The sequence below is a fragment of the Protobothrops mucrosquamatus genome, unplaced genomic scaffold, assembly GCF_001527695.2.
Source record: "Protobothrops mucrosquamatus isolate PMUCROS unplaced genomic scaffold, P.Mucros_1.0 scaffold873, whole genome shotgun sequence".
NCBI classification, from domain to species: domain Eukaryota; kingdom Metazoa; phylum Chordata; class Lepidosauria; order Squamata; family Viperidae; genus Protobothrops; species Protobothrops mucrosquamatus.
This window is the reverse complement of record NW_015387127.1, coordinates 591464-605137: the sequence shown is the minus strand read 5'-3', so window position 1 is coordinate 605137 and position 13674 is coordinate 591464. Positions and strand designations below refer to the sequence as shown.

The window sequence follows — 13674 nt, the reverse complement described above, 5'->3', positions numbered from 1 at the left end:
TCCTTATTCACGATATGCTCACATGGTTGGTTTGTTTTTTTGCAGCATGCTTGGGGTTTTTTTTGTTTTAAAAAAAGCTTTTTGAATCTCATGTCCCTGTCCCAATAACATTGGAAGCATGTGATTAGCCACCGTGTAGACAATAAAAGCGGCTTCAGAAATGAAAGCCGCTCTGTGTTTCTTCGTATTAGTGGACGGATGGGTCTTTGCAGGCTCGTGTCACATCCCGTTGAGTAGCAGGGCATTTATTTCCAAATATCTCGAGTGGTCGAACGAAAAAGAAACAGGCCACGTTTGTTTTCGGTTACTTCTGCAGTGTGATTTTGTTTCTTTTCCCATTTGCTACACAAGGGTAACTTCCTCGTGTTATTTTATTAAGAGAGAGAAGGTGGCTATTATGTCCGTCCTAATCTTTGAGTCCATTCTAGAGCTTTGACCCACGAGTCTCTAATTCACATTTTTACGCCAAATCTATCCTGTTGACCTTTGTCCTGGGCTGAAGCAGCCTCCTTCTGCAGGAATCAATTATAGAATAAAAGAATTGGAAGGGACCTTGGAGGTCTTCTGGTCCAACCCCCTACTCAAGCAGGAGACCCTATACCAAGGGTAGGCAACCTTGGCTCTTTTATGACTAGACAATTGAAATGGTGTTTTGACACTGGCTGAGAAGGCCAGATTGGGAACCATGCCATGCAGCTATGCTGACCTTTCAAACTTAATTTCTGATATTTTTTTTTATTATTCATTGTGCTTGAGATGTCATCCATTTCGACTTTAATTCAGCTCTTGTAGTAATATCTTCCTTTTCCCTTTAGTTTCCAGTGCTCCAGGAAAACCTGGATGTGTATCTGGGACTCCAACAGTTCATTGTCACCTCGGGGACAGGTAAGATAAACTTCCTATGCCTTAAATGTGACCAATATTAATTAATATTAAGAGCCCTGGTGGCACAGGGGTTGAAGTGCATTATGGCAGGCAAACTCTGCCCGCAGTCTAGAGTTCAATCCTCACCGGCTGAAGGTGGACTCAGCCTTCCGTCCTTCCGAGGTCGGTAAAATGAGGACCCAGATTGTTGGGGGCAATATGCAAATCATGCTGACATTGTAAACGACCCAGAGAGTGCCATAAAGTGCTATGTGGTGATATATATGCCTAAAATGCTAAAATAACTACACTATTAATATAAGATTAAGTGGGCTACCGCTGATTTCAATCTTTCACACAAAAAAGATGAATGAACTTTTAAGCAAAAGAGGGTTCCACCCTACATGAAGTCCACGCCTACCAAGCTTCAAACTGGGCTGGTCAGCCAGAAAACTCCTTCCACGTGGCCGGTTGTGCATCCAGGGCTAGTCCTGTATTTTTGCAACATACTCATGTAGCTCGCGGCCCCATGATCAAGACCAAGATAAGTGACTGGATGACCTTAGAGGCAGTATATACCTGATCAAGCTGATTATAATTGCCTGGTATTTGAGGCCAGGTTGAGCAGAGGAGCAGAAATCCACCCTAGAAGGGTAGTGGGCCAAATTGGACCCATCTCTGCCAGCCTAAGAGTCAGGGCACTAACGCGAAAAGATCTCCGTTGAGATCATTTGAAAGGAGCTGAAAACACATCTCTCTGGAAAGGGACCGGGGGGCTGACACAGAAGAACAGCTCAGTTAGAATGTGATGGGGAATTCAACACCCATCTGCCCAGGTTTGAGAGAGGGCAAAATTTCTTACTAGGGTTGCATGTAATTCATCCTTGCCAGAATATCGGTGCCATTCCTAACGACTCTTTTTGTCAGTGGCCACAATCTGTAGGATCCGCCTGTTTCCTATTTCTCTTTTTGCCATTTTACCCACTCCCTTCTCCCTACCCCACTGGTAGCTGTGGCAAATGCACACCCCTTTCTCAGGGCTATACTTGAGAAGCCATTCCTAGCTCTATTCGATAAAGGGCATTGTGTTCAGGCACTAATAAATCAGCTTTTGAAGTTTTTGTTATTGCCATCTCCATCCTAAGCTAATAGCCATTTCTTGAACAGTTTCCAGAATCATTACAGAGACATAGGAAGGTGCAAAGTGAAGTGGTAGCTTGACATTGATTGACAGGGGTGTTTTAAAGGGGAGGACTGAAAAGCACGTTTTGGAAGAACACGCATTAGGACAGTGTAAAAATTGGCTTTACGTACACAGCACTGTCTAAGTCCACGCTAACTTTGTTCCAAAAAGCCCTGTATCCTTGAAATCATTTACAAGTAGTCCTGGACTTACAACCATTTGGTTAGTGACCGTTTGAAGTTACGACACTGAAAAAAAATGACTTAGGACCATTTTTCAAACTGAAGGACTGTTGCAGCATTCCCGTGGTCGTGTGATCAAAATTCAGGGAAAATTTCAAACAAGAATGAAGGAGAATTAAAGCAGGAATATTCTTTTCAGGAGAATCCTTTTGTTCAGTTGCAGCCACGAAAAGGCCTCCAGTTCAGAGCTGTGATAGCCAAAGCCAAATGCTTGCAATCTGATCCCAATCATTGTTTCATTTCCTGCAGAGGGAACATTATAATTACATTTCTTCTCTGAGAGCATCCTATGCTTCCAGAGTTATCGTTGTGGATGAGCTCAGTCCTTCGGTTCCATTAAGAGCAAAGCTGGGACTGGGCCAGGGGTGGGCAACCCTGGCCCCTTTACGATCTGTGGACTTCAACTCCCAGAATTCCTGAGCCGCTGCTAAGCTCAGGCATTCTGGGAGTTGAAGTGCGCAGGTCGTAAAGGGGCCAGCGTTGCCCCACCCCTGGACTTAGGGGATGGGGGAGCAAAGGACCATTTTGGCAGATTTCCCTAAATGGGGCAAGCCAACCCCGGGGTTTTACATCAAGGCATTTTGGCCGCCTCTCCAGGCCACCGGCTGAACATCACTGCGGAGAACGACTGCCGGCGCTTGCACTGCTCTTTGCGGGACCTCAGCTCCTTACTCCAGGCGGTGGGACGGTTAGCGGAATACTTCACTGGGGACATGTTCGCAGCCAGGTTCAGCGATGCTCATACCATAGTGGAGAGGTAGGTATTCCCCCAGGTGTATGAAACTGCCTAAAGCCCTGTTTCCCAACCTCGGCCACTTTAAGATGGGTGGACTTCAAATTCCCAGCATTCCCCAGCCTCTCTTCTATTTGCTGCCCCTGCTGCTGTTGGCTACAGACACTTCAATCTTAGCCCTTCTCTTTTTTCCCCACCATGCAGGACCTTTGAACTGTGTGTTATCGTAAGGGGGAGAAGGGAGGGATGTTGTGCAAGTAGTCCTCAACTTACAACAGTTCGTTTAGTGGCCGTTCAAAGTTACAACGGCACTGGGAAAAAAGCGACTTATAAACGTTTTTCACTTACGACCGTTGCATGCAGCATCCCCGTGGTCGCGTGATTAAAATTCAGAACACTTGGCAACCGTCTCATAATTACGACGATTGCAGTGTCCCGGGGTCATGTGATCCCCTTTTGGGACCTTCTGACAAGCTAAGTCAACCGTGTAATAATAATAAAGTTGGAAGGGACCTTGGAGGTCATCTAGTCCAACCCTCTGCTCAGGCAGGAAACCCTACACCATTTCAGACAAATGGCTGCCCAGTCTCTTCTTAAAAACTTCCAGTGTAATTGTGTAATTACAATCACAGTTACAGGAACCGCAGTGAGCCAGTCTCAGAATCCCAGGCACCATCTGAAATTATGAGGTGGCTTCTTTCAAAAAAACTAAAATGATTAGAATCAGCAAAGTTGTAACCCTGTAGGGCGGTGTTTCTCAACCTTGGTAACTTTAAAATGGGTGGACTTCAACTCCCAGAATTCCCCAGCCAGCTTGGCTGGCTGGGGAATTCTGGGAGTTGAAGTCCACCCAGGTTAAAGTTATCAAGGTTGAGAAGCACTGCTGTAAGGGGATAGCTTTGGGCAGTATCAAGACAGATCCAAAGCTTGAGATCAACTTTATATTACAGCAAGCAGGAAAAAAACCCTGTTCATTAATAAATTGTATCTCACCTTCTGGGTGGAGGCTCCGTGGTATCCGTAGCAGAACATACAGTATGTTGTGTATAGTGTGTTTTAAATGTGGGTTATGTATGTGTACACTTGAGAGCAAGCAACTCAGTTTCATTTTTAATGTGTGCCGTTGTGCCCACAGGGAGGGGAAAAAAATGACAATAAAGGTTCTCTAATCTTTTCCCCCCTTAACCTGCTTTTCTAGGTTGGTCAAGGTGACTCTGTATGGGTCCCAGATTAAACTCTATAACATTGAAACGGCGGTGCCATCTGTACTAAAACCTGACCTTATTGATGTGTGAGTATGATGTGAAAACCGCAACACTAAAAGGCACTGCAAACACTTCTCCTAAAATCCAAGCCCTTTGTTGAACCCCGTAAATGTTGTCCTTCTGGAGTGGATCATCCTTGAGCATTGCTTTCAGAGACACCAAGAGCCTATTCTGGGATAAGGTGGGCTCAACAGGGGGTTGAGTTATCCCAACCAGGTTGAGTTATCCCAGCCACCTCCAGATATTCTTCTCCCGATGGTATTTCTCAAGATCCAAGTCATTGTCTCAGGCTTTGATAGCCTTCATGGATCCCAGAAGTGTTCCTCCTGGCTTCCCTTCTCCCACACGTCCCATTTATCAGCGATCTGTTGGTAGACTTTGACAGAAAACCCCTGGCCCCAAATATGGTGGGATGCTTAAGATCCCTGATTTCTTTAGCCCTACCATCTCTGCTAATCTCCTGCTATCCTCAGTATTCTTTATTTCACCCCAGCCAAATAAACTCCTGTATCCTGAGCCCTTTTGCCCTTCATCCCATTTGCGAAAGGACACGAGACAAGCTGTTAATGCTGTTGTACTAACGCTGGATACTTTGGGTGCATTAACTCTTACTAACGATGACCTAATCTTTTTCCCTTTCACCTCTGGGAAATAAAATCAATCCATATAATTTGAGATAACGTTCATTGGTGATGAATACAGAATCGTACGGCACAGGCCCAGCTTGGGCCCAGCCATCCTTCCAAAGTCTCCAGGCGTTGCCTTAATGGCAGTCTTTCTCAGCCTTGGCAACTTGAAGACCGGTGGACTTCAACTCCCAGAATTCCAGAATTCTCCCATGGCTGGCTGGGGAGATCTGGGAGTTGGAAGTCCACCGGTCATAAAATTGAGAAAGATTGCCTTATGGCACACATCCCTCCCCGAGCGTTCTCCTTCCTTTTTAACGTTAAGGTCCCTTCTCTTTCCAGACACGCACAATCCCTGGCAGCCCTGCAGGCTTATTGCCACTGGCTGGCCCAGTTCTACGGCGAGGTTCATCAGCAGAACCTGACCCAGTTTGTCTCCTTGGTCTCCACTGCTTTGGAAGCGATTGCTCCGTTGATCAGTTCTAAGGTATCTTCTGCCCAGCTTTCCGTTTTCTCCTCCTACGGCCAGGCGTTGCTTTTATCTGTTGACAGATCCCTTCTCTTGCTCCAGAGCTCCATTTTCAACTTTGCTAAACTTCTTTTTTGGTTGGGGGGCTGGGGAGGGGGAAGGTGAATGGCAGAGAACTCACCATCCCAATCCAGAACAGAGGCAGATGTTTTACTGAATTCCTGCTTCTCCTCTGCCCGGTCCTTTGTATTTTAGAGAACTGATTGATTTCGGTCTTCTTGGAGATCCTCGAGTTTTTTTTTCAGTTCAGGTCTGTCTTACGAGGGGGAAAGGGAAGTTAACTGCTCCTCTCCCCCCTCCCCCCCAAATCTTGACTTCTGGAGATACTAGATTGCTGCTCCTAAAATCCACAATCGGCAGAAACATGGATACCTTGCTCAATAGTAGTAACTGTGAGAGGGATCTCGGAGTCCTAGTGGGCAATCATTTAAATATGAGCCAGCAGTGTGCTGCAGCTGCCAAAAAAGCCAATACAGTGCTGGGCTGCATTAACAGAGGGATAGAATCAAGATCACGCGAAGTGTTAATGCCACTTTACAATGCCTTGGTAAGGCCACACTTGGAATACTGCATCCAGTTTTGGTCACCGCGATGTAAAAAAGATGCTGAGACCCTAGAAAGAGTACAGAGAAGAGCAACAAAGATGATTAGGGGACTGGAGGCTGAAACATATAAGGAAAGGTTGCTGGAATTGGGTATGTCTAGTTTAATGAAGAGAAGGACGAGGGGGGACATGATAGCAGCCTTCCAGTATCTCAGGGGCTGCCCCAAAAAAGAGGGAGTCAAGCCATTCTCCAAAGCGCCTGAAGGCAGGACAAGAAGCAACGAGTGGAAACTAACCAAAGAGAGAAGCAACCTAGAACTAAGGAGAAACTTCCTGACAGAACAATTAACCAGTGGAACAACCTGCCTCCAGAAGTGGTGAATGCGCCAACACTGGAAGTTTTTAAGAAGAGACTGGACAGCCATTTGTCCGAAATGGTATAGGGTTTCCTGCCTGAGGTTGGACTTGATGACCTCCAAGGTCCCTTCCAACTTTATTATTACTATTGTTATTGTTGTTGTTATTAAAGATGGAGACCCAGCCCATCTTTCCGAGTGCTGTGCTGAATGAAATATTATTATAATAATAATAATAATAATAATAATAATAATAATAATAATAATAAAGTTGGAAGGGACCTTGGAGGTCATCTAGTCCAACCCCCTGCTCAGGCAGGGAACCCTACACTATTTCAGACAAATGGCTGTCCAGCCTCTTCTTAAAAAACTTCCAGTGTTGGAGCATTCACCGCTTCTGGAGGCAAATTCTTCTAGATGTTCCTCTCCTGCCGCCTCAGAGGACGTTGCAGAGAAGCGGGACTTGGCTAAGCTGAGTTTAGTGGTTCCCAGGGGCCGGTGTTTCTTTTGCAGCTTTTCTGTAAACATCTGACCTCTCAAACAGCTGTCCATTTCCTGACCTTAAATAAAGCCTTTCATTTATTTATTTCCCCATCCCCAGCAGAAACTGAGGTCTCTCGTTTTAAATCTCCCTTCCCTCTCTCCTCCCATCGTTCTCCTCCCGCCCTGCCCTGCCTCCAGGTACAGGAGAAGCTGCTCTTGTCGGCCTGCCATCTGCTCGTCTCCTTGGCCACCACCGTGCGGCCCGTGTTTCTCATTAGAGTCCCAACCGTGCAGAAAATGTTCAACAGGATGACCGACAGCTCTGCTCAGCGGCTTTCGGATAAGGTAAGGACGACTTTTTTTGGGGGGGGGAACCAAGCTCAGGCATCCTGGTTAGATGGCCAGGCATTCTGGGTCAGTTTAAAACGCCAGTACTTTCAGCATCACAGTCTGGTTTGGAAGCATCCCTGCTTCAGACAGGAAGGCGGTGCAGAGAGTGGTGAGAATGGCCGAAAAGATCATTGGCAGTTTCCTCCCTCCCATCCAGGACATAGCACAGAAGTGCTGGTTGAGCAGGGTCCATAAGATTATCTGGGACACCACACATCCTCTTCACAACCTGTTTTCCTTGTTACCTTCTGGGAGGAGGGAGCTCCGTGGTATCCGTAGCAGAACATCCAGATTCATCCATAGTTTCATTCCATACAGCATCAACCTTGTGAACTCTCAAGTTTCCTCCTTCCGTTATGTATTCAAGATGGACAGTGTTTAATATTTATTTGCTACCTATAGGTAGGGGTGTGGGTCTATACATACAGTATGTTGTACATAGTATGTTTAGGTGTGTGTCATGTATGTGTTTCACTTCGAGAGCGGGCAACTAAATGTCATTTTGGATGTGTGCCGTTGTGCCCACAGTAAAAAAAAAATGACAATAAAGGTTATCTTTTATCTTATCTTGTTCCCGAAACAAGATCTTGCCAGATTAAAGCACAAATCTGATCACTACTAGATACACCCTGTGGAAGGTTAGGGAGGGCCAGCCCTGCTTCTCTTCCTGCACCCCAAGGCTTCCATTCTGAGCTGCCTCTTTTTTGCCCCTTGGGAAAGACCCCCCCCCTCCTTCCTGTGAACCTGTGCCACCTTCCACTCCATCTTGCCTGGGAGGAAGCAGGTAAACTGAGGAAGGCGCCCTTGATGGAGATGTGCAGAAGCCCTTGCCTAGGCAAAAGGGGCTGAAACACACTGACCCCTCCCTAATTCACTGGAACATAAGGGGTTGCGTAGATCCAACACAAGCAGACTTGCGAGATTCTCTCTCCTGATGGCCCATCTCAATAAAAGCGGATTTAGCTTTCCTGTGAAATTGACTTCCTAGTCCGGTCTACGCGGTAAGGCTGGCAAGTAACAACAGAGTTAAATTGGCAGGAATGCTGGTTGGAGTTGAATCCAGCTGCCCAGGTTGAGAATCACCAAGACAGAGAAATAGCAGAAATCAACAAACAAATGTGGTGATCAGTAGTTTTATTTTACTCGTTGTGTTTATTGAAGAAGCTGATTAGATGGGCAGGCATTCTGGGGTCAGTTTGAAACACAAGTGGTTTCGCTCTTGTTCCTGAAACAAAACCCGAGGGAGAGATTGGACAGCCATTTCCTCTGGAACACCGTAGCCTCCTGCTTGAGTAAGGGGTTGGACTAGAAGACCTCCAAGGTCCCTTCCAACTCTGTTATTCTGTATTCTGCAATGCCAGGGTCGGAGAGCAGCTCCTGGCTGCACAGCCTTGCTTCTTCCTCTCTCTAGCCTTCAGCTTGGTCCATCTTCCTCTCTGCAGGCCCAGATCCTCTTGTGCAGGTCGCTGTCAAACATTCTGCTCCTCCCGTGGCCAAACCTCCCGGAAGCTGAACAGCAGTGGGCCATTCGTTCAACTAACCATGCCAGCCTCATCTCGGCCCTCACCAGGGATTACCGCAGCCTGAAATCCAGTGCCATCTTACCCCAGAGGAAAAACCAGCAGGACAATAGTAAGTTGCCCCAGACTTTCAGCAGACATTGGGGACTAGCCACGTGTTTAGGGGTGGCTTTTGAGAGCATCGTTTATGCCCCTGTTTAGGTAGCTGGCTGAAAATGGCTACTGAATTCCTGGCAGTGTGTTGCAGCAGGCCTCTCTTTTTTTAGGCTGTGTTTTTGGAAGTATTATTGATCTTCGTTTCTTCCTTACTGGGGTCTCTGAATTCCTGTTAAGGGAGCATTTTCCTTAGGTTATCCCAAGAAAAAGCAAGGCTTTTCCTCAGAATTAAGAACTCAGAACTAAAATCTAGTTTAATGTCTAGTTAAATGAAAAGAACGACTGTGGATAACGTGATAGCAGTGCCCCAATATTTGAGGGGCTGCCCCAAAGAAGAGGGAGTCAAGCTATTCTCCAAAGCACCCTAAGGCAGGACAAGAAGTAACAGGTGGAAACTAACCAAGGAGAGAAGTAACCTAGAACTAAGGAGAAATTTCCTGACACTTAGAACAATTAATCAGTGGAACGGCTTGCCTCCAGAAGTTGTGGATGCTCCATCACTGGAAGCTTTTAAGAAAAAAATGGACAGCTATTTGTCAGGGGTAGCATAGGGTTTTCTGCTTGAGCAGGGGGCTGGACTAGAAGACCTCCAGTATCCCTTCTAACTCTGTTATTCTGTATTCAGCTTTTCAAGCAAAAAAAATCCAGCCCAGATTTAAACTAGAAGCTACATTCTATAGGTCAGTGGTGGCGAACCTATGGCACGGGTGCCAGAGGCGGCACTCAGAGCCCTCTCTGTGGGCACGCGCGCCGTCGCCCCAGTCCTAGGTCTTCAGCTGGGTTTTATAAAACCTTTTCGCTTTAGGCCTCCGCTGCCATGTGCAAAAAAAAAAAAAGGTTCAATCAGTCAATTTCAACTTTTTGTGGGAAAAAAAAAGATCTTGCAAAGTTGGAATTGATTGATTGAACTTTTTAGTCCCACCCAGTCGGCCGTTACCACTGCAGCCACACCCACCCAATGGGCCACACCCACCCAAATGGGCCACACCCACCTGGCACTCGGCAATGCATAAGTGGGTTTTGGGTTGCAGTTTGGGCACTCAGTCTCTAAAAGGTTCGCCATCACTGCTATAGGTGGCACCCCTCCACCTTGGTAGGTATTCTGGAGCTTGCACGAGAAATGTGTGAGGTTTTTAGACACTGATGGTGCAATCTAGAAGAAGGAGGAGGTGATGATGAATGATGATGGTGACGCAGTATCAAGGTTCCAGATAAATCCTTTGTTCCAGTGGAACTCAGTAGATGATTTTTTAAAAAAACAAAGCAACGTGAAGCACCCATGGTGCCTTCGCTCAGAAAGAGATTAAGCATTTTCCCCAGAAGCCGCTGGCAGGACCAGAAGTTGGCAGACATCATGCAAATATACTTTTTGTTTAGCTTAAAAATTCCTGTTTTTGATCCTCAAGGAACTTGTCCCAACAGCTCATGTTCCCAAGCTTTCTTTGAAAACTTGAACAGGCTGTGGGGGTTTTGGTTTTTTTCCCTGAGATTTTGAGAAATGCTATCCATTTTCAGATAAAAAGAGAATGTTTGGGGATGAGGTAAGAGTATTAAAACAACTTAAAGCCTGTTAGAAAAAGGAAAAAGGATTGGAAAGCTTTTAAATTGGATTTTTTGTTATATCGTTTGCAAGTGATGTTTATACTAATAGCTGTATTAGCCTCAGCTTTGTCAAGACGTTTTGCCTTGACACGAGAGCTATAAATAACTACATTTATTAAAACTGGTTTGAACCTAATTGCATGCAGCCAGCATCACTGATGCTTAGGGTAGCTATCGTAAGTAATTAGTAGCGGGCAAAATGTTTTGTTTTGGACTGTATTCGGTGCAAAAATCCCCGTAACAACTTGTACACGGGCAAAACTGAAGCTCTTTCAGAAGCGGGCTGACTCAAGACAAGAGTTTTGTGTTTAGAATTCGAGGTTGCCGTTTGTGGCCTTGCAAGAGGGCATTTTGTAAAAAGCCGCGCGGGGGAACAGTCTGAAATGAAGCCCTTTGAGAAACGGCCTGCGCCCTTGTGCAAAGACGCTTTGCCAGGGGTGTCATTTTTGCAAACTAACCTATTTATGGAATTCGTTCACCCCGGTATTTAGAAATGGACAACGCAAGAAAAATTACCTACGTGCCTGCCTTTATGTGGCCATTGATCACATGTTCAGACAGTAGGATCAGTAGTGGATAGGAAGATTTATTCTGGTACACAAAGAAAATATCGCCTCCCCAGTCTCCCATGATATTTCCTGAATTTCTGGAATCTGGGGCATGCCGCTTCCATAAATTAAAGTTGAAGTTTAAAGTTTAAAGTTAAATTAAAATCTCAGCAGGAAAAGAGCTACTACTTTTCAGAAGACCCTGCCTGTTCTACAGGTAGTCCTCGACTTACAGCCACAATTGAGAGCCCTAGATTTATGTTGCTAAGAGAGACAGTCATTAAGTGGGTTTTGCCCCACTTTACGACCTTTCTTGTCACAGTTGTTAAGTGAATCGCTGCAGTTGTCAGCAACCCGGTTGTGAAGTGAATCGGGCTGCCTCCATGGAATTTGCTCGTCAGAAAGTCGCAAAAGGGGATCACGTAACCCCAGGGGACACTGCGACCGTCATAAATGTGAATCAGTTGCCCAGCCTCCAAATTGAATCGCCTGACCCTGGAGGCGGTGCAGATGTGAAAAATGATCATAAGTCCCTTTTTCCAGTGCCGTCGTAACTTTGAACAGTCAGTCACTAAATAAATGGTTGTGAATCAAGGACTACTTGTACCCCCCCCCCCAGAGAGGTCCATTGGAACGTCAAACCGTTGTTAAGCAACTGGTCGTAAGTCAAGGATTTCCGATCCCGTGATTTGTGTGGCGCTGCAAGAGAAGCCCATTTCTGGATGGAGTTCCTGGAAGTCTTTATGCCTTTCCCAGGGAACTCAACTCTTGTGGAAGGTCCAGCTGGGGAAGGGCGACCCACTGCCTACTTTCCCTTCTGAATGTAGTTGCTGACGCTGCTGTGGGGTGATGGTTTCCATGTTTACTCTTGATCTTGCAGCAAAAGTCCTCATCCACCAGACTCTGAGCGTCCTGGAAGATATTGTGGAGAGCGTCTCCGGGGAAGCCACCAAGTCTCGCCAGATCTGCTACCAGTCACTGCAGGAGTCCGTCCAGGTGTCCCTTGCCCTCTTCCCAGCTTTCATTCATCAGTCAGGTATCCACCCACATCAGCTTCCCCCAGCCCATCCAACTTAATATGTCCGTCTCAAATTAAAGCAGGACCACCATCTTGGATCATACAGAATACCTGTCAACGCTGCTAATATTGAATATTCTTGCTTTGACAAAATATACAGAACTGCCTGGTATTTTTAGAGTTAATTCAGATGATGGGGGGGGGAGGAGAAAGATAGGACTGCACTCGGGAAGTGAATCTTTGACCTCCAAGTTAATTGGAAGATATGAATCATGACCCCCAAAATAGGGGAGGGGAAATGCCTGGAATGTTATGTGCAAAGGGAAGGGAAATTCAGATCTTGGCATCCATCATGCTGTGCTGACACGTCTCTGCTAATAAAGGGGTTTTTTTTGGTTAAACCATGCCTGAAAATCCTTTGAAGTGTTTCATTAGTCAGACACATGACAATACCTTGGTCCAAAGAAGAAGGACAAGAACAGGGCAAAAATTAAACTGGATGTCATTTCTATTGAATCTTCATGTTAATCTGATCATTCTTCAGTCCTGTGTTTAATAAATCGGGCCCCGCTTCAGTCACGGACCTGCTTTTTGAAGGATATCCACCTTCCGTCTTCCCCGCCCATCATCTGACAAAAATTTTAAAAAAATGAAATCAAAATAAATCAAATATAAAAATAATAATTAAAACACAATTAATTAAAAACTCAGTTGCCATTCAGTGGAATGTCACTGCTGGATAGCTCAACTGTAGTTTCTGGATTTCAATTCCTGGCTGGGTCCATACGTCTTAAAAGTTGCCCATGTTGGACACACACCCCGCACTAGAATTTAACAGAAACCATTCCAAGCTGTTGCCTTGACACAAAGAGGTTAAATTTGGCTTTGGGCTGTTGTTGTTATCTTTTTAGTACTTCTAGTGCTTTGGAGAGGCCTGTCATCAACCACTCCACTTCAGATCCTTACAGGAAGAGATGAGTTAATGTCTTAGTGTCCGTGGCCTTGTCTATCTGAAGTGGGATACACACTGGAAAAACTCACTGGGGAAGAAGAGCAGCTTTCATTCCTCTGATCCTTGTTTCTTCTTGCCTCTTTTTCTGTTTGTCAGATGTAACAGACAAAATGCTAAGCTTCTTCCTGACCCTGTTCCAGAGTCTGAGGGTGCAGATGGGGGTGCCTTTCACCGAGCAGGTGATACAAACATTCCTCAACATGTTTACCAGGTAATGCCTCCGCGGAAACCCAAGAAGCGTCCACTGGTTGTCATGTTCACCTTGAGTAGTTATAGGGAAGATTTTGCTGCTAGAAAGGCAGGTGTCTGTTCATCTGTCAAGGACCTAGTAACTGAACTGGTGGGAAATTGGGATGGGAAGGGGTGCAGCAGTGATCCCTCCAGATTGAGGGTCATCCCATTCATAAGTATTGCCCTGGGCATAGAACTAAAATATCACTGAGCACCAATTTGGATTAGTGGCAAAAGTGCTGGCCTCGGAACCAGGTAACGCACGAAAGCCAGCTGAGTGACTTTGGGCCAATTACCAGGAAACGGAGAGTTCTAGTCCAGTGGTGGCGAACCTATGGCACGCATGCCAGAGGCGGCACTTGCCTCCCCCCA

At 45.9% G+C, this 13674-nt stretch overlaps 1 protein-coding gene across 1 annotated transcript in view; it reads left to right on the top strand.

Moving 5' to 3' along the window:
* XPO6 (exportin 6) overlaps positions 1 to 13674 on the top strand; it is a 54321-nt gene that overhangs the window by 32919 nt on the left and 7728 nt on the right. Inside the window, 10 exon segments of the mRNA XM_015819187.1 lie at positions 816 to 885; positions 2887 to 3046; positions 4221 to 4313; positions 5256 to 5400; positions 7024 to 7170; positions 8658 to 8847; positions 11922 to 12077; positions 13168 to 13282; positions 13284 to 13326; positions 13515 to 13562. Coding sequence (XP_015674673.1) covers positions 816 to 885; positions 2887 to 3046; positions 4221 to 4313; positions 5256 to 5400; positions 7024 to 7170; positions 8658 to 8847; positions 11922 to 12077; positions 13168 to 13282; positions 13284 to 13326; positions 13515 to 13562 — 1167 coding nt within the window.